Source organism: Schistocerca nitens, chromosome 1, assembly GCF_023898315.1.
Source record: "Schistocerca nitens isolate TAMUIC-IGC-003100 chromosome 1, iqSchNite1.1, whole genome shotgun sequence".
NCBI classification, from domain to species: Eukaryota; Metazoa; Arthropoda; class Insecta; order Orthoptera; family Acrididae; genus Schistocerca; species Schistocerca nitens.
In genome coordinates this window covers 650834961-650856532 of record NC_064614.1, presented here as the reverse complement: position 1 = coordinate 650856532, position 21572 = coordinate 650834961, and the positions used below count along the sequence as shown (strand labels likewise).

Sequence of the window (21572 nt, the reverse complement as noted above, 5' to 3'; positions counted from 1 at the left end):
GGACTGACTATTCAAGATGGTGGAGGCTCTGTGATGGTGTGGGGCGTGTGCAGTGGAGTGACATGTGATGCCTGATACGTCTATATACGACTCTGACAGGTGACACATATGTAAGCATCCTGTCTGATCACCTGCGTCCATTCATGTCCATTGTGCATTTCAATGGACTGTAACAATTCCAGCAGGACAATGCGACACCCCTCATCTTCAGAATTGCAGCAGAGCAGCTCCGGAAACACACTTCTGAGTTTAAACAGTTCTGCTGGCCACCAAACTCCCCAGACATGAACATTATTGAGCATATCAGGGATGTTGCCGTGTGCCGTTCTGAATAGATCTCCATCCCCTTGTACTCTTGTGGCTTTATGGACGGCCCTGCAGGATTCATGGTGTCAGTTCCCTCCAGCACTACTTCAGACATTAGTCGAGTCCATGCCATGTTGTGTTGTGGCACTTCTGCATGCTTGCGGTGGCCCTACACAACATTAGGCAGGTGTAACAGTTTCTTTGGTTATTCAGTGTATATAAAATTATCTGATGACAACATGGTAGTAAATCTAAGCCCAGAAATGATTCCATTGAGTTACCTGACACTGAAATATACAACAGATGATTTAAAAGACAGTCGCTGAATTTACCTGAGGCAGTACATCTAGTCAGTTTAAGTTTACCCTATCAGAGTAGTGCAGAGTGGCTCACCACAAACTACTAGGGTGATCCACATTTCATCATGGTTATAAGGGAGGTGACCAACATCTGATCACAATTTTAAGGGTGATATCGTAGCAATAAATTTCAGCTGCATGACTGCATAACATTTTCTTGGAATGGATGACAATGGAGATATAAATACAAAAACACTTGTACATTTTGCTTACTTTTACTATATTATGTCATATGGTACCAAATTTTGAGTAACTCCACAAACAAACAAATATGTTATATATAATATAATAATAATAATAATTATTATTATTATTATTTATTTTTCAGCTTTTGATTTAGTTTTCCTCTTTATCACTTGAAAGGGAGTAGTGCTTCCATTGAGTTCCAAGTTTTGAATTTGACTTACTTAGAAAGTGGAGATAAAGTATTATTCTGCTTGCAGAGTCTATGGTGGAAGGAAATGAGGTAAAACAAGTTTTACTTTTCTTCAATAATTGTTTCTACATCTACATCCACACTCTGCAAACCACCATGAGATGCAAGGCAGAGGGTACATCCCATTGTCCCAGTTATTAGGGTTTCTTCCTGTTCCATTCATGTGTGAAGCATGAAAAAGAATAAAGGTCTGAAAGTCTCTGTGCATGCAGCAATTATTCCAATCTTACCATCACAATCCCTATGTCAGTGATATGTAGGGGCCTGTAGTATATTCCCACAGTAATCATTTAAAGTTGGTTCTTGAAACTTTGTTAATAGACTTTCTCGGGATAGTTTACCCTTTACCTTCAAGGGTCTTCCAGTTCAGTCCCTTCAGTACTCCCACAGATTAAACAATCCTGTGGTCATTCGTGCTGCTCTTCTGTGTATACATTCAATATCCCCTGTTAGTCCTATGTGGTACAGGCCCACACACTTGAGCAATATTCTACAACCAGTCCCTACAAAGTGTCACATCCAGGTCTTTGTATGAATGGTTAATTCCAACTGTGACTCATTGATCTTAAAGTCACAGGATACTATGTGGTTTTTTTTTGCGAAATGCAAAATTTTACATTTCTGAACATTTAGAGCATGTTACCAATCTCTGCACCACTTTGAAATCTTATCAAGATTTGTCTGAATATTTATGCAGCTTCTCTCAGATAGTACTTCATTATAGATAACTGCATCCTCTGCCACAATCCTGATTTTAATATTAATATTGTGTGCAAGATCATTAATATGCAATATGAACGGCAAGAGTACCCAACACACTTCCCTGCAGCACACCCAAGGTTACTTCTATATCTGACATCCAAATGATCCATAAAACTGAAAGCAGCATATCTAAATTCCTCCAAGTTTTTGCAACTTATATATTAACACTTCATTAACTCATTATACATTTATCATGATGAGCTTGTTTCAACATTTTTGCCTTTACAAGTTATGACTGAAAATTTTTCATAAAAATGTATGATAAAATTATGTTGCTTGTTTATGTCTCAGCTTTTATGATGTATCTCACATATTGCATCCTGGAGCGTCTTTTTGACTGTCTCACGGGGTTACTGGTCATGCTTATAGCACTTATATGGCACTTGTGTTGGACAGTTTTCTCCAGTGATACTTATAAATTTACAATGAATTTTATTTGTGGGAAAATCAGCAATAATAAATACATTCAAAGAGAGAATAACTATATTTTTTTTTCTTTTTCCTACAAAGATATTTGTGTTGGGTACTCTACTGTCTTATGTGTCAGGAAGTGTTGAAAATTTATTGTTTTCTTTTTCTTTTAGGATGTAAATAAAGTTTTATAGCTATTTTTTTACACTTTAGTTCTGTTTGTTCATTTAAAATTTCATTTGAGTGTGCGTAAATTTCCAGTTCTTCCATGATATTATACGAGAACATTCTTTGGGTACCCTACGTAGAATTTTTACTGTATTTTCTATTGTTTTTACTTTATGTTTTTGGTTTCACTTCAAGACAAATAAAAGAGAACACAATACTCAACACAAATATCTTTGTGCAAGAAACAAAAAATTATAGTTATACCATCTTTGGAATGTATTTATTATTGCTGATTTTCAGTAAATAGAATTCATTATAAACATGTAGGCATCACTGGAGAAAAATGTCAAACATACATCTGTGTTACATAAATGCTATTATAAATGTGACCAATAGTACCCAGAGACAATCAGTCAAAATTATCAAGTGAAGACTACAACCCACTATGTATCACTCATGTAGGAAATGCCAAGACAAGATAAGCCTAATTACAGCAGGAACATATGCAGATAAGTATTCACTCTTCGAGTGCACAACATGTGAATGGATCTGGCAGAAGCCCTAATAATGGTACAATGGGAAGTACTCTCTGCCAATCACTTCACAGTGGTTTGCACAGTACAGATATAGATACCTCATGTATTTATCAGTTATTACCAACATGGTGGTTAGGAGAGAGAGAGAACGCTTTAATATAAAAGCGAAAGTTTCTGCAGTTAGAGCCAGCTAACATAAAAGTTTTCTGGCTCTGACGTTTCTTTTGGAATTAGGGTGAAATATAAAAGAAGCAACTGTCTTCACCTTCAGAATTTTATTTGATACTGATAGCAACCATACGCAAATATTCTTCTCGGGTATGCAGCCGGATCATGACGTCTTCAAGACACAATATTTCTGCGGTCCAACTGGCCGCCATCATCAGGTGAGAGCGCTGGTGCACAATCTCGCTGGAACTGTTCCGGCGAGATTGTGCACCAGCGCTCTCACCTGATGATGGCGGCCAGTTGGACCGCAGAAATATTGTGTCTTGAAGACGTCATGATCCGGCTGCATACCCGAGAAGAATATTTTCAATTATTACGCCGGGAAAGCCTTCGTAGTCAAACCATACGCAGATTGCACAACAGACAGGAGAAGAAGAAATTTGATAGTTTCTTTCTATGAGTTATACCCTTAACTACCATGATAGCATTGTTTGCCTAGTCAACAAAACTTTCTGATTAACACCTACCAGATCAGCATATTCGCTTATTGCAACATTCTTGCAAGACAGTTTCACTACCCTCAAAATTCTTGAAATAGCGAGGTACATTAATTGCCGAATACTTTGAATTTCTGCTATTGAAGTTCCTTTAACACAATCATCACTTCCTTTACTGAGCAAGAAGCAGCTCTGGAAGAATGCATTGTGACAATCTATTTGAATGAATGTTATTCATACAAGACTGCCACGAAATGGTCAACATGGTACCACTAATGCATCACCAGCAATCAGAAGCATACTAAAATTATCTTCTCTGTGGTAAGAACACAACAAGGTTGCAAAGAATAAGCAGTGGGAGATATTTTTAACTTCCTCTTGTATTTCGCTTGTCTTGAAAGCCCTTACAAGTGACACTCACCCCTCTCCATGTTCTGATAATTTTTTTTTACTATTTTTTGTAGTTTTTATTTCTTAAACATTATTATTCCTTGACTGACATAACAGAAAATCTTGGGCGGAATATGAACAACTATACACTTATCTTGACACACCATGAAGGAGTTTATCACTCATTTTCATACCAAATACTTGAAACGGAGGACAAGGACCAAGACACAATCTTGTTACTTTCAAGATTCAGTTGCTCAGCATTTTCCGACTGACACATGAAAGCTGACTTCAGGCATGTACAACATGCCTGATTGCAGCAAAGTACCAAATTGTATTATTCTTCAAACTAAGTCTGCACCACAATACACTAATGGCAGAGTGTATCATCCAGCTTTGATCTCACTGGAAGTGGCTGAAAATGTTCTCAAAGTTCACCCAAAATGTGAATACTGAAATTTAACATATCAATGAAACGATTATCAGCATTAAGAGAACCAAGAAAATTCAATCAGCAGACAAGAGCAGTTCTAAGGTTATAAGATCATCCAAAGGCCAATAAATGTTATGATGTTGTCTACAAACAGGCAGGAAAATTGGTTGGCAGACAGGCTGCACAAGGAAGCTTTGGATCATGAGCAGTTTTACCAACACAGCTATATGAGCTTTTAAAGTACTTACTTATAACAGAGTTACCATACTTATGCATTAAATATCTTCAGAACAATGTTCTGAACACATATTACAGTAACTTTTTATGTGCTACTCTTTAAGTAACTCCTTGGTACCAGTTTGTATAGCCAGCTGTAAATTTCCCTGAATTACACTCATAACATCATGCCAACTTACTTCCTATTCAATGAAAAATATTTTCGAAAAACCTATGAGTCAGCAATGGACAGTACATTATTCACCAGTTACGAAATTTATACATGAAACATTTCGAATAAACATATCTGTATCAATGTGTAACAACATATTTGTTATATGGTCCTAAATAATAGAACCAAATCTTTTTAGTGCATCATGTCTTATTGGTCTAAAATACGATGGTGGTTTGGAAAGTTCTCGGAATGGAATAGAAAAAATGTACTTATATCACTGAAACTTGTTTTATTTTTCAATGTAGTCTTCTTGTAGATTGACGTTCTAGTACCTTGATCCTATCTCGAAAATGAGTTTCCTCCAGATCTGCAAAATAGTTATCAACTCTGGCTATCAGTTCTTCATTTGAAGTGAATCTTCGTCCACCAAGAAAAATTTCCAGTTTTGGAAAGAGGTGGAAGTCTGGCGGAGTCATATCAGGTGAATAAGGCGGGTGTGGCAACAATTCATACCTTAGTTCATGTAATTTTGCCATAGTGACGGCACGTGTGCGGGCACGCATTGTCTTGATGGGTGATGACTTTCTTCCTTGCTGAATCTGGCCTTCTTTTGCATATCTTTTGTTGCAATTTGTCCACGTTAGGATAGTATTCTCCAGTAATTGTTTGCCCAGTGGGGAGATCATTTACAAATTAGAATCCCCTTCGCATTTCAGAACACTGATGTCATGACTAGACCTTGGACTTTCAGGTTCTAAAAATTGTAAATTAGGTACTTAAAATAGGTTCTATCACTTACAAAATAGTTTATAAAAATTAGAAAATAGGTGACCAAAATATGACACTTTATTGTCCAGAAAGATAAATAGATTGACAAAACTCCACATTATATTATTGTCCATGTCCATAATTACAGTCACAGTAAATAACTAACACTTTCTCCAGATTTTCCGTTGAGAAACTGCATCTCCTGTCTGTAATAACATCTTAAATGCCGAGAATGAGCGATACACGCAAACAGATGTCACCGGAGCATATTTAAACGATGGCATTAGGTGCGCACCCTCATGTTCTGTTGATTTACCTAATAAGATGTCAGCCCCCACTAACTTTCATACCAATTGAACCTGGGACCAAGTTGATTTTTTCTGTCACCTCTTCTATCAATTGCAGCTGTGTGTGGACTGGCTTCTGTGAACCCTCTAGAGCTTTAATGATAGGGACACAAAATGCATAACGAGATTTTATGTATGCAATGTCTTTGGAAACTGTTGGGTCCTTTAGAACATCTTTAGCTGAAGTAATGCTCACTGCTGCCTCCTGCAATTTAAGAACAGTGTTCGTAATGTCTTCCAAATGCTCGCCTGTAATATTCCGCAGCCTCTAGCCATGTTCCCCAGCAAAAGTATGGGTTTGGCGGAAGTGGCACATTGGGAAGTTCCTCTCAATCTTAAAATAACTGGATTCTTGTAGGTGCTTTAATAAAAACCTTTTTGATGGTTGAAACTAGCTTATTTATATGTGGAAACAGGAGATGTATCGTCTCAGTTATACAATTCATGGCATAGGCAAGACATGTGACATGGGGCAAGACTGTGTAAAAATACTTTCAATAAGTTAACAGCAGCAATCACGTATGCGGCTGTATCAGTGTAAATTACAAGTACTTTAATTTCATCTTGACTGTTGGAGAAAAGTACATCTACATCTACATGGTTACTCTGCAATTCAAACTTAAGTGCCTGGCAGAGGGTTCATCAACTATTTTCATACTACTACTCGACCATTCCACTCTTGAATGGCGCATGGGAAAAATGAACACTTAAATCTTTCCATTCAAGCTCTGATTTCTCTTTTATTATGATGATCATTTCTCCCTACATAGGTGGGTGTCAACAAAGTATTTTCGCATTTGGAAGAGAAAGTTGGTGATTGAAATTTTGTAAACTAATCTCGCTGCAAAGAAAACCGCCTTTGTTTCAGTGACTGCCACCCCAACTCGCATATCATATCAGTGACACTCTCACCCTTATTGCGCGATAACACGAAACGAGCTGCCCTACTTTGCACTTTTTCGATGTCCTTCGTCAATCCTACCCGGTAAGGATCCCATATCGCGCAGCAATATTCCAGCAGAGGACTGACAAGTGTAATGTAGGCTGTCTCTTTAGTGGGTTTGTCACATCTTCTGAAGTGTTCTGCCAACAAAGCGCAGTCTTTGTTTCGCCTCCCCCACAATATTATCTATGTGGTCTCTCCAATTTAAGTTGCTCGTAATTGTAATTCCTAGTTATTTAGTCGAATTGTCAGCCCTTAGATTAGTGCGATTTATCGTATACCCAAAATGTATCAGATTTCTTTTAGTACTCATGTGGATGACCTCGCACTTTTCTTTGTTTAGTGTTAATTGAAACTTTTTGCACCATACAGAAATTCTCTCTAGATCATTTTGTAATTGGAACTGATCGTCTGATGATTGTACCAGATGGTAAATTACAGCATCATCTGCAAACAACCTAAGGGAGCTGCTCAGATTATCACTTAGATCATTTATATAAATCAGGAACAGCAGAGGGCCTATGACACTACCTTGTGGAATGCCAGATATCACTTCTGTTCTACTCGATGATTTACCGTCTATCACTACGATGTGTTACTTTTCTGAGAGGAAATCACGAATCCAGTCACACAACTGAGACGATACTCCATATGCATGCAATTTGATTAATAGTTGCTTGTGAGGAATGGAATCAAAAGCATTCTGGAAGTCTAGGAATATGGAATCGACCGGAGATCCCTTGTCGACAGCACTCATTACTTAATGGGAATAAAGAACTAGCTGTGTTGCACAAGAACGATATTTTCTGAATCTGTGTTGGTTATGTATCAATAAGGCATTTTCTTAAAGGTGATTCATATTGTTCGAGTACAGTATATGCTCCAAAATCCTACTGCAAATTGAGGTCAGTGACATGGGTCTGTAATTCAATGAGTTACTCCTATTTCCTTTCTTGAATATTGGTGTGACCTGTGCTACTTTCCAGTCTTTAGGAACAGACCCTTCGTCAAGTGAGCGATTCTATACGACTGCTAAGAAAGGCGCAATTGTGTCTGCATACTCTGAAAGGAACCTGATTGGTATACCATATGGACCGGAAGACTTGCCTTTCTTAAGTGATTTGAGTTGTCTCACAACACCTAAGATATCTACTTTTATGTCACTCATGCTAACAGCTGTTCTGGTTTCGAATTCTGGAATACTTAATTCGTGTTCTTTCATGAAGGAATTACAGAAAACTGTATTTAGTAACTCCGCTTTAGTGGCACCATCATCGGTAACATTTCCATCGCTATCGCGCAGTGACGGTATTGACTGTTTTTTGCCACTGGAGTACTTTACATACGACCAGAATCTCTTTGGGTTTTCTACCATATTTTGAGACAATATTTCATTGTGGAAACTATTAAAAGCATCTCACATTGACATCTGCACTAAATTTCAAGCTTCCGTCTTGGGGATTTTGCATTCTTCTGAATTTGGCATTCTTTTTTCGTTGCTTCTGCAACAGTGTTCTGACGTGTTTTGTGTACTATGGTGGATCAGTCCCGTCTCTTATTAACTTATGCGGTATGAATCTATCTATTGCTGTTGATATTGATATTGTATCTTTGAATTTGAACCATATCTGGTCTACAGTTACATAATTAGCTTGCAAGGAATGGAGACTCTCTCTTAGGAAGGCATCAAGCGAATTTTTATCTGCTGTTTTAAATAGATATATTTTGCGTTTACTTTTAGTGGTTTCAATATAATAGAGGGAAACATTCCACGTGGGAAAAATATATCTAAAAACAAAGATGATGTGACTTACCGAACGAAAGCGCTGGCAGGTCGATAGACACACAAACAAACACAAACACACACACAAAATTCAAGCTTTCGCAACAAACTGTTGCCTCATCAGGAAAGAGGGAAGGAGAGGGAAAGACGAAAGGATGTGGGTTTTAAGGGAGAGGGTAAGGAGTCATTCCAATCCCGGGAGCGGAAAGACTTACCCTAGGGGGAAAAAAGGACGGGTATACACTCGCACACACACACACACACACACACACACACACATATCCATCCACACATATACAGAATCCACACATATACAGACACAAGTCTGCTTGTGTCTGTGTGTGTGTGTGTGTGTGTGTGTGTGTGTGTGTGTGTGTGTATACCCATCCTTTTTTCCCCCTAGGGTAAGTCTTTCCGCTCCCGGGATTGGAATGACTCCTTACCCTCTCCCTTAAAACCCACATCCTTTCGTCTTTCCCTCTCCTTCCCTCTTTCCTGATGAGGCAACAGTTTGTTGTGAAAGCTTGAATTTTGTGTGTGTGTTTGTGTTTGTTTGTGTGTCTACTTTTTAGTGGTTTCGGTTGATATGGTTTTGAGCCTTGCTACAATGACTGTGTTCACTAATCCCTGTATCCGTCATGACGCTCTCTATTAGATCAGGATTATTTGATGGCTTTATTAAGAAAGTGAGGAACTGTTTCCTGGTTAGTATTTTTTAGCTCCTTGCTGCTGATCAGATGAGGTACAGAGCGAGTGTCAGGATCTAACCTTCCAACATTCAAATTAACCACATATCGACCTTGTCTGTCAGTTGTCTCATGGACAGAGAGATCCACATATATGAATCGCCTATATCTTCCCTTATCCTGCTCAAAGTATTTTCATATAAAGTATTTAAACAGCTCTTTCTCAGTGTGGATTCTGATGGAATACTTCGGTGACAGTATTTCTCTAGAAAACTTTTGAACTGGCTATTTTCAACTGCATTTAATGGTATGTTTGCTGCAACAATGGCTTGACACAGGTCAAGATGAAGTTCATTTTCATTTGTTGCTTTTGGTTTAGTCACAAACTTTTGTTTCAAGTTTGACTTATTTTTTAAATTTGCCTGGTTTTTAATTCCGGCAAACAAGCCGACTTAAATGCGACCTCTGTTCAGAATGTACCTAAAACAAAAAGAAATGAGAAATACTTTGTCGAAGAATTTACGTACGAGATCTGCTTGGCAAAATTAATCAACATTAAGGGTTTAGAAACAATATTTTTGCATTCCCATGTCTCTGGTCAAAATGAACTTGGGAAAAACAGTGGCATTACTGTTCTCTGAGTGGGCATAGAAGATAAAAGGTTAACATTTTACTTACGTCTTTGTTGCACACATTACAGGGAATAACTCTTCCATCTGAAGAGGAATCAGGAAATTCTTGTAACCACTGACGAATCAGAGATGATCTGGTGTTGCCTACTTTCGGCATGCTTTGCATTCCACAAATACACTGTCACTGCAAAATATTTCACTACATCCAAGCAGCATGCTGACCGACTGAATGAAGACAGTGCAGGTGTTTTAAACAGGCTGTTCCAACAGGGCATGGAGGCGCCAGAGGCAGATCACAAGGCTCCTCAGTGCCCTGCCGGCCCATTTGACGGTACACAGTGAGCAACAACGCTCTGTGGAGCAGGGCGGGCTGCATATGCTGTCTTCGTCTCACTCACGATTGGCGTTAATGTGTGCAAACAAACCTGTTATCATTCAATTACTGTTTTCTAAGTAGATGGTAAGACCAGAAGAGTAGTTTTAGTCATACAAATTTTATTTGACTGGATTTTTAAAAATTAGATACTGTCAGGTTCTAACATGAAATTAAGTATTTTTAAGATTTTAAAAAATGAGGTACAATCAGGTTCTAACATGAAATTAGGTATTTTAGGTACGATAAAATGACGATTTTAAATAAAATATTTGCGTAATTCTTAGCTGGGAAGACCACGAGAGAATGTTAGTCATAAAAAATTTTATTTAATTGTATTTTTTAAAATTTAGGTACAGTCGGGTACTAACCTGAAATTAGGTATTTTTAGGTGCTATAAAACTAGCGTTTTCGATTGTAAATTGGTGTAATTCGTGTAAGTAAAACTTTTATTGCCTTTATTTAATGAGGAACAACATAGGTTATTACTTAAAATTCAAGGTCCAGCCATGACCTTTCCCGCCAAAGGAATTGTATTTGCTTTCTTTGGTGGCGGAGAATCAGCATGTTACCACTGCTTTGACTGTTGTTTTGTCTCTGGCGTATAGTAGTGCACCCAAATTTCATCTGTGGTCACAAACCGGTGGAAAAAACCTTGTTCATTTCTCCTAAAACGGGCCAAACATTGTTCCAGTATGTCCCTTCTCATGCTTTTTTGATCCAGTGTCAAGAGTCGCGGCACCCAACTTGCAGGTAATTTTTTCATTTCTAATTCTTCAGTTAAAATGTGATATACCCTTTCAAATGACATCTGGCTAGCACAAGCATCTTTATGCACTTTCAATCGGCGATCCTCCTTGCCCATTTTGTGCACTTTTGCAATGATTTCTGGAGTAGAGACACTACGTGGATCATCTAAGCTCTCCCGACCAAATTTAAATTCATTTGTCCACTTGGCAACAGTTGAATATGAAGGAGCAGAGTCCCCCAGTGTATTCTGGAAATCAGCATGAATGTCCTTTGCTTTTGTACCTTTCTTTACAAAGTATTTAATCACTGCTCGAATCTCGATTTTTTCAATCTTCACAAATCACTACGCGAGTAAAACAACAGAGCCACGTCACCACCACAGCTCTCTTCCAAGAGCACTGACGTGGCACATGTTTACAGGCAACAGCCCAATGAATATCACATGAATAACTAGTTGCATTAGTGCTGACCTCTCATGGTGATTCTGAGAACTTTTCACACCACCCTCGTATATCTTGCAATTTCTCACTTCCTTCCATTCTCATAATTGTATAATGTTAACAATTGGACTACAAAAAGAGAACCACCTACTTTTTCATGATGTGCTGTTTAACAGAAGCTCCAACAGTTACAGTTTCTATTGGATAACAGTGAGACTGTAACTTCAGCTCTGTACATCAAACCTTAACCATCCATTCAGAGGAATTTCACACTGAATGCCCCGGTGCACAAGGATTATGGCAAACAGAGAGAAAGAAACACTAAAGAATTACAATGCCTAAAATTGTTTTACAAAGTAATGGGCACTCTGAGCCACAAAAAGAGAGGCAGTGTAGCAAACGACTCCTGCTGTGTTAGAGACAAGAGCAGAAAAAAATAATCAAGGGTTGATATACAAGGATCATTTCAGAAGTTCGCACCCTGTAAGATAGAACTGAAGAAAATAATTTATTTTGCAAAATACCTTCTATATAATCTCCATTTTTGCTTATGAGAACTTCCCAATGTTTGGCAACTTCCGTATTCTGGAGAGGGCACCTTCATTGCTGAACTGTCTAATTACTCGGGTCACCTCACTGGACGACTCATCAGTTGTATCAAAAAGTTTTCCATTGGAGTTGTTCCTTCAATTTGGGAATTAAATCAAAGTTGGTGTGCTCACATCAGGAATGTATGGTGGGTGGGGAAGTATTTCCTATCCATATTTGTTGAGCATTTCTCTCACTGGTAAGGCAATATGCTGTCTTGCATTATTGTGCAAAAAGAGGACAGCAGCTGCAAGCGTGTCAGGTCTTCTTTTGCAGAAACAACCCGCAGTACAGGCCTGTTACATGGATCCCCTGGGGCACTATTTGTAGCTATGACTCCATTCATGAAATACACCAAGATTATCATCAGTTCAGGCATTGGGAGTTGGAACTTTTCTATGGAGGCAACTGAGACTTCAGTTCCGGCTCAAAATCTCATATCTATATTTCATCAAGGGCAACAATCCTATTTAGAAAATTTTAGAAACTGTGCTCCTTCTGTTTGATAACAATGAAGCAATTCTTCTGTGATTCCTTTGTGGCCTGCTTTCTGCTCTTCACCCATATCCTGTGGAATCCATCTGGCAGCAACTTTTCAGTCATAATTCTGTAAACTGAAGTGACAGACATTTTGGCATCATATGCAATTTCTTCTTATTTTTTGGTGAGCCTCCCTCAAAATGTCTTTAATAATAAACTGTCTGTTGCAGTTTATGGCCTTCCACTTTTTGCATTGTCCTCAGTGCTTACCCAACCTTCATGGAAACAAGAAGATCACAGTGATACTGTGCTACTATCCACTATACTATCTGCACACACCTCTCTTGATATGTTGTGAATTTCCATTGGGTTCTTTCCATGCAAGGACTTGATTCTGATGTAGGTACTCTGATAACTACATGTAATCAGACCTGACTTGTACAAGTCCAGTATAAACATGATGTCCAATATAGATCATGCCCAAGAACAAAAATGTCAGCTTTTTAAAATAAAAGATAAACTATTCCTCCAAATACTTAGCTTGTACAGCATGTTGGGTGTGGCCAGTTCATTATGACAGCTGAAGAAAGGTCTATAGAGCTTCACCAAAACACCAAACTGAATCTTCAATTAAGTGGTCTTTTCAAAGCAGCAAACTAGAAACACTTAATAAAGTCTTACTAATCATTGTCTCCAACAGAGTTGAGAAGTTTTGAGGAAGCAGACAGGCAGAGTATGGAATGCTGCAACCCAGAGAAAACGAACAACCACATATAAAGGAGCACTCAGCATTGGGAATTAACTCCGTTACACGTAACAGCAAATGGAGATAAACACGCTCTTGTCTAGATTTCAACAACATTATAATCACATCTGAGACCATTGCTCATAGCACCTGAAAATGAAAACTGTAGCACCCTTTAAATACTTGGTGTGGTGCGACACCACATTCATTCAGAATAGCATGTTACACTTATACTTCTTCCTCTCAAGCTGATGAAAGCTGTGCATGTAAAAACATTGTTTATGCATATTTGAGCAAAGAACTTTCCACTGTGTGCGCTGTGGTTTGACGATGTATGTACAGATGTGGTGAAAGAAGTGTGAGCACAGAATGTTGTCAAGACACTTTGGCATCGCAGCTTGGCCATGTCTTGGATGGTACAAAGCAAGAAGTGCTGGCGATAATGACAAGGCCCAGAAACAGTTGAATAAAGTTTAGCAAAAATATTGTTCTTTTCTGAAATTCTGTACAGGAATTATTATATGTAATGTTTTATCCAAATTATGGATTGAAAGCAGACCTGTCCAGCCACATTTGTAAACATTCTAATATATTATAAAATACAGAAGAGTTATTGAAAGACATTTACCTCACTTAATAGCTTGCATAGTTCAGAGCTCTCTTACAGTCCTCAAACTTCTTCAGAATGTGAAGTAGTCTTGTGGCAATGCAGAGCAGGTCCACTTAGACCAGCTACAGAACTTGGAAGGGGGAAGCTGATTCCAGCTGAATGCTTAAAAGCGTAAAAAATCTTTTGCTTTTACTGTCAATTTCTTTTGGATAATCTGATGGTGTTACAAAGTCCAACGGCGAACCTGGACATGACTACTATGTTATAGTTTGAAACCTTATCCGTCCTTATTTGGGTTCTGCCAAATTATTCCAATAAATGCTAGGATGATGCCCACTTATAGGCTGTGGTATACTTTTTCTCATCATTTATTACAAATTGTGAAATGAAGTCAATTATTAAGCAGTAGTATAAAATGGCGTGAAATGCGACTAATCCTGGGAAAAAGTTCCAATGCAATTTCTTTCTCTTACTTTCAGAGTACGCTGTTATCCTCATTGTAAAATAATTCGTTAGTCCAAAAATTCTTATCTTACACTGGCAACATAGTTTAGCCAGTTGTTCACTTCTTCTAAAAATTAGAATCTCTCAAATGTCAGTGACAGTAAGCAGTGATTGTGTTTACAGCCTGAAGTCATTTCATTCCTGATCTGCTATCTTTTGGTGAGTGAAGGCATTAAAAAACTAATAGCACTTGTATTAAAATTCATATTTTTATATATATTTAAGGTTTTTCAGGATGTTAATAACTTGAAAATTGAGTTATTACGGACACAGCTCGGAAGCAATGTCAGCTCATTTCCTGTACCATTTTTGTCCTTAGGAACTCTTATTCTTATGCATACTATATATTTAAACAGCATTTCTTGATGCTTGTATAATTCTGAGGCCTAGATAATATACATCTCTTTAGGTTAGACCTACATGAAACAGTGCTAAGGCATTAAAAAAGGTCATCACCTTGTTGATGAAGACGCTATGAAGAAGGCTCCTGATGCTGTTTCTAGAGGAATGACCATAAGAAAAGATGGATAACAGTTCAAAATGTCTAAATCAGTGCTTTTTTGCTACATGGACAAAAAATTATGGGTACCAAGGTGAAATCAGTTTTAAGAAGGAGGGCACCCAAACTGTTCTTTCCATAGCTACTGAAGATGAAGCTATTAGATGTTTAGTGAAGTGCTGTGAGTGGGGATATCAACTTAGTGCTTTTAACTTAAGTTATTTTGGAAACACTACATTGAAAAAGACGGCAGAATTGTAAAATGTTTTAAAAACCATTTTCTGGGAGGGACTCGACCACACAGGAGGAAAAACTGTCACAATGGATGTGCCAAATTTATTAAGCGAAGTTGGGGAGCGTTTCACTGACAACTGTGAACATTACTTTTTTAAGCTCAGATAAATATGTTAATGGCACCTCATCAGGTGCAATAATTAATTAGGATGAGACAGCTCTTTGAGATTATATTGATCAATGTGAACTAATTTTAAAGAAACACTGTTAGTACATAGAACGAATAATGAACCAAAGTAAAAGTAATGTGTCAGTAATAATTTCAGTTACTGCCTCTGCAAAATTATTACCTCCTTACTTCATTTACATCACTATATATTTGTACGACTTGTGGTGTGAAAACTGGAACTTTCTAAAACCTTATTAAACCTGTTTGGATGGACAGAAGCATTTTTCTAGACTGGTTCCAAAGAGCTATAGCCTCTTCTCATAGAATTGAGGAGCAAAAATGTTGTTATAGGTGATAATTTGAGTTTATATTTGTCTCCAGCCATGGTAAAACTATGTGAAGAACTCAACATTACTTTTGTGTGTCTTCCAGTGAACTCCACACACCCAACTTGGCCATTACATATCACACTATTCCTGCCAATGAAATGGAACTGGCGTAAGGTGCTTGAAAATCCCAAACCAATGCTAATACATATGATGAACGAATTTTTCCATCACCTCCGAAAAGAGCACTTCATATGATGGCCAAATCCCTAGAACACGATATAAAATCAGGATTTAATAAGGTGGGCATATGTCCTTTAAACAGAAATAGTCTTAGATTTGCTGTCTCCTGAACCCGAAGACAAAAATGACAATGAAAAGGATTCTTCTGAAAGAAACGTGTTATGATCAAGAAGACATTATGACCAAAAAGTCCCATAAAACAAGCTGAATGTTCCTGTTGGGCAAAGTATTACGCTCGACGAATTCAAGAGCAGTTACAAAGAATATTCTGATACTGAAGTGGAAGATACTGATGGTGTCCATGATGTCACTGATGAAGATACTGAACCAAATGGTATAAATAGGCAAGCTGGGACAAGGTGAATTTTCATTACAATACAGAGATCAAAACACACAGATGAAAAGTCTTGGGAAAATTTTCAGATGATAGGTACATTAGAACTTTTCTTAACAAAACAGATTAAAATCCCCCCCCCCCCCTCTTCACTCCACCCTCAAACGTACCTGATTAGTATGAATGCAAGAAAGCAGATGCAACAGTTCTCCAAAATCTGAAGTGCAACGATGGGTATTATATGTTCAGTGAAAACACTTGCTAAAAGTATGTATTTTTCATAATGTATTTATAAGTTTTTAACATTTACTGTAATTTTTATTAGTTGAAATAAAATATTTCATTTATATTTGTCTTTTAAAAATCTGCTTTACTTCCCTATTAAGCCCACAATGGCATTGTCCCTGTTGACTCCTTTACTGGGAATGAATACACACAGTGATATGAAAAAATATATAAATTCTATTGTTGTTGTTGTGGTCTTCAGTCCTGAGACTGGTTTGATGCAGCTCTCCATGCTACTCTATCCTGTGCAAGCTTCTTCATCTCCCAGTACCTACTGCAACCTACATCCTTCTGAATCTGCTTATGATCTCTTGGTCTCCCTCTACGATTTTTACCCTCCACGCTGCCCTCCAATGCTAAATTTGTGATCCCTTGATGCCTCAAAACATGTCCTACCAAACGATCCCTTCTTCTAGTCAAGTTGTGCCACAAACTTCTCTTCTCCCCAATCCTATTCAATACCTCCTCATTAGTTATGTGATCTACCCATCTAATCTTCAGCATTCTTCTGTAGCACCACATTTCGAAAGCTTCTATTCTCTTCTTGTCCAAACTGGTTCTATTATGAGTAGTGAACAAAAATTGCCATACATAACGACTATCTTCACAATAGGTCTTTGTAAGGTATAGGATACAAATACTAAATAAAATATTGTTGCAAAGTTATTACAAAAAAACTTTACGAATCATCCCTAATTGCCCTATTTTACAATCTATTAATGTTATTGTCATACTCTGAATTCACAGTCAAATTTCTAACACTTTTTCATCATAGTTAATTCTTGCTATCTTATTAAATGTTCACTGACCTTATCATTTCCACAAAGCCTGATAAAATAAAAATACATTTTATACATAGGGATCTTCTTTTAACTGGTTCCTAAATAAAGCTGCTGACAGCCTTTTATTCTATATCAGGATTTGCAAATTCAACACTGCTTGTTTGAAGAAGGCTAGCTATCCTGGATATATGCATTTTGCAACTATATGTTGCTTAATTTAAAGTGAAACTAACTCCCTAAATAAGTTTTCGTAGGTTGAGTAAGTATATTGTCTCAAGGCATTCATGTAGATGAGAATAATTCTAAGTCAGCTGGGAATACAGACCATTTGCGAGTTTTTAGTTTTAACGACATATTTGTTCAGCTGCTGTTGGTCTACTAAAAGTGATCATTTCATTTTCAACACTATGTTTCTTCACACACACACACACACACGACAGACAGTGACCCATACTTTTCATCATCCATTTATTAAAATAATTATGTTCAAGATAAACATCACAAATTTGTTTCTACATGGAAAGTAAATTACTTTCAATATGCAAAGAGGAAGGATGCCTTACAATTATGCCATTACAATTAATATCAAAATTAAGGTTACAAAACTATGCATGAATAAACAGATAGTTCACAATTCTTAATCAATTTCCTTGCTCTCTCTCTGTCCTCTCTCCCCCAAATATAGTGTGTCCATGTTTTGTTAATACCTTTGGGGGGGGGGGGGGGTTGAGAGAATGTGCAGCTTAAGACTGAGATCCATATGATGGGCATAGAAACGTTGAGGGTGCTGGACAAAGTGGCTCAATGTCATGTAAAAACAGGGTACAAACCTGAAACAGAATTACTGGACCCCACATTGTAAGTAGAAGGAGAGAACAATTCAGCTTCCTGGCCCCTGATCACAAAAAGATGTTTGTATTGTTAAAAAATTGAAAGGATAGGCAGAAAAGACTGTTAATCCACAAGAGCTATATTGTATTTTGATTTGTTGCACATTATATGCTTTTTTAAATTCAAAGACATCATAAACATACAAACCATTTTACAGTAAAACTCTAATTTTATAAACCTGCCTTTTAAGATCGTTTTTGTCAGTCCCAACGGTAGTCCTGTTCTCTCAACACAATGCTATCCCATCATTAACAATTCCGTGTTACAACGTTTCCTGCATTTTAAGTTTTCTTTGATGCTGTCAAGACCTTTAACATTGATTTTTACACAGATTTCTGCAAAAGTGCAGCATGTTCCTGCTCAAAGTCAGTTTTTGATCATGTAATGCAGTGTTAGTGCTGTAAACCAGATTTTCATTGTTGGCGTGTTAGGTCACGGCTGCCTGTATTGTTAGTTCGGAGTATTTGGAAGAATGGTAAAGTACACTGAGTCACTGTCTTAATGATAATCACAATCTGAAGACAGTGACTCTAGTAGTAACCTTCCTTCTGGTCATTGCATTGTATTATAACTGTTTTAATTTAATTTCACAGTCATTTATACAAATAAACACTGCTTTTGAAGATAGCCATCTCTATAATGGGTTTTCACAAATCGCTGCTACTTCCATGTGAAATACACTAATCCATACTAGGCGCGCAGTCTTACTTTGGTACAACCTGACGTTGGACATTAACTTTCCTCCTCAAGATACTCCGTAACATGATGACAATTGCCACCCTGGTTTTCACCCAAGGCTTCCCCGAGCCAAGTGACTTTGTTAGCAACAAGCATGTTGATTTCCTGCCTATTGTTCTCGGTTTACAAAGACTGCCAACTTTAGTGTTCTAACCAGTATTGTGTTACAAGTTTTATTTGCCATAGTTTTATAATTATTATCAATAATAAATCTCACATTAGAACATGAATGTCTTTTTAACGTGGTTTCACACAAGACTTTTGCTACCGTGTTTTATTTAGAGTATTTACACGATTGCAACAAAGTGGGAAACCAGCCCGAATGTTTGTTTGTTTCAGCACTGCCTTTGTGACTGATGCTTTGTATACTGTGGAGAGAAAAATAGAGCCAATTGCTGCTAGAAAGAAACAAAAACAATTAATTACTTCAGATTTTTTAAATAGGCAAAATTTAAATTGTTTTCATTTGACATTTTGAATTATGGAAAAAGTGTTGCCTATACTTTCCTATATTTTACACTTTCTTGCATTTTAGTTTCCTTGGGTCAGTCCACTGAGAAATGCAAATAGAGACTGTTCTTTCTAGTGGTGCATGTGGAATTATATTTTACCAGCTTGTGATGCATTCAATTGTACAACAGATGACATATGCAGACTAATCCTTACTAAATTGCAGACTGCCACATTCTTTTGCTGATTCCTTCAATTGTGCTCATCTGCCTTGATGATACAAGCAATCATCTGAGAGCTTTGCATACACAAGTGTTTTTATGTGCAGATGTTTTATCTAAATGTAGAGTTACTCACTATTTGTGTGCACTGTTTATTTTCATTTATTTCCTTTGTAAGTTGTGTGACTTTCTTGCTCTGGTCCTTTCTTCTCACATCTGAAACCTAAAGATTCAGTACAAACTCCATAATTACCTGCTAATCCTAGAAGATTCTGGTGGTGGAAACCCCATGCCATTTACATGAAATACTCTGTCTTCATACCAACCTTCTGCCAGCACAAAGCAGCCTTCTATATGTAAACCAGTATGATATCTCTGGCACACTTTCAGTCAAGAAAAATTGCAGTGTTTTCCAGTTGCAAGTCAACATAAGTTAAAACCCCAGTTACATTACATGCTTACAAGAATATTCCAGTTCTTATAATTTTTCTACATAAAAGAAGCTGAAAACACTTAATTGCTTATACTTGTGCCATAATTTTGTTTAACTTATTGTCAAAAGTCAGTGGTCAATGACATTTACCCATAAATGAAAAAAAAAAATGTTTTCATGGACGCTAAAGCACTGTGCTGATTAAAATTATGCAGAAAGTAGCACACCAGAGATAATGAAAAAGTTTAGAAATTTACTTTTGGTCAGAAAGATGAAACATTTTAAAACTCAAAACAAGAGAAGATCTACAGTTAAAGTAGAGCATTATTTATTACTATATTTATTATGTCTCACAGCAATCAGTAAAGGATACAGTTTCAGACAAATCTAACTGCAGAGTTCCAGTTGTATCTTCCAGATAATACTTCCCTTCTTTCAGCTGTGTCAGTAAGCCCATTACAACAGCATCATCCACTTTTCGGCTAGAGCTAAGGAAGTAGTCTACAGGCCTTAAAGTGAATTTCTGTGTCTCATTTGATCCAACAGCTGAAGGTGTAAATAGTTCATGGCGAGCCGTGCGTTGATGGAGCAATATATACCTAGAAGACAATTAACAAGCATGCCATTAGTAACAAAAATATATATTTATGATAATGGAAAGTCCTTGGTGGACTATAAATAATTTAAGGAGTAAAAGTAACAGCTCATGGAACAGTTTAGGCGGTAAGCAATCTATAGGTGCATAAACAAGACAGAATTTTGATTTTGATAGCTTTAAGATGAATCATTCTTCAGAGCTATATGGTCTCTCTCTCTCTCTCCCTCTCTCTCTCTCTCTGACACACACACACACACACACACACACACACACACACACACACACACACACACACACACAAAACCTGCACATCTACATTGCTAGCACTGCAGTTTGCCTGGAGTTGCAGTTTTTATTGGGTGGAGCGGACATGGAGACAAAAGTAACAGGAAGTGGGAGGGAGGATTGGAGGGTTGAGGAATGGTGGTTCACGGGCAGGTGACTGAGGTAGCAAATGCACCTGTGTCCCTAATCATCACTGTTTATGCCACCTACCTATACACCAACATCCCCCACGCTGATGGTCCTGTCCCTATCAAACGCTACCTCTTTCAGCACCCTTCCAGCTGCAATCCCAGTACCTCGTTCCTTATACACCTTACTAATTACACCATCAAAAACAGCTACTTCTCCCTTAAGAGGAAGATATACAAAAAACTCTGTGTCACAAACATGGGCACTCACATTGTACCCTCTTATGTTAAACTGTTACGGGTTCTACAGGAAACCATCCTAGTCACCCAAAACACCAAAACCTTTGTCTGGTTCAGATTCGTGGATATCTCCTTCATGATCTGGAACCAGGACCGAGTTGTTATCCACATTCCTCCAAATCCTTAATAATTTCTCTCCCACCCACTTCA

At 37.6% G+C, this 21572-nt stretch overlaps 1 protein-coding gene across 2 annotated transcripts in view; it reads right to left on the bottom strand.

Moving 5' to 3' along the window:
* Positions 1–21572, bottom strand: part of LOC126258671 (DNA polymerase epsilon subunit 2) — a 137149-nt gene that overhangs the window by 6624 nt on the left and 108953 nt on the right. For both annotated transcript variants that reach the window (XM_049955662.1, XM_049955659.1), the window contains exons 4-5: positions 20485–20710; positions 19932–20053 (exon numbers count right to left, since the gene is read on the bottom strand). In XM_049955662.1, coding sequence (XP_049811619.1) covers positions 19932–20053; positions 20485–20710 — 348 coding nt within the window. The remainder of the gene's footprint in view (positions 1–19931; positions 20054–20484; positions 20711–21572) is intronic.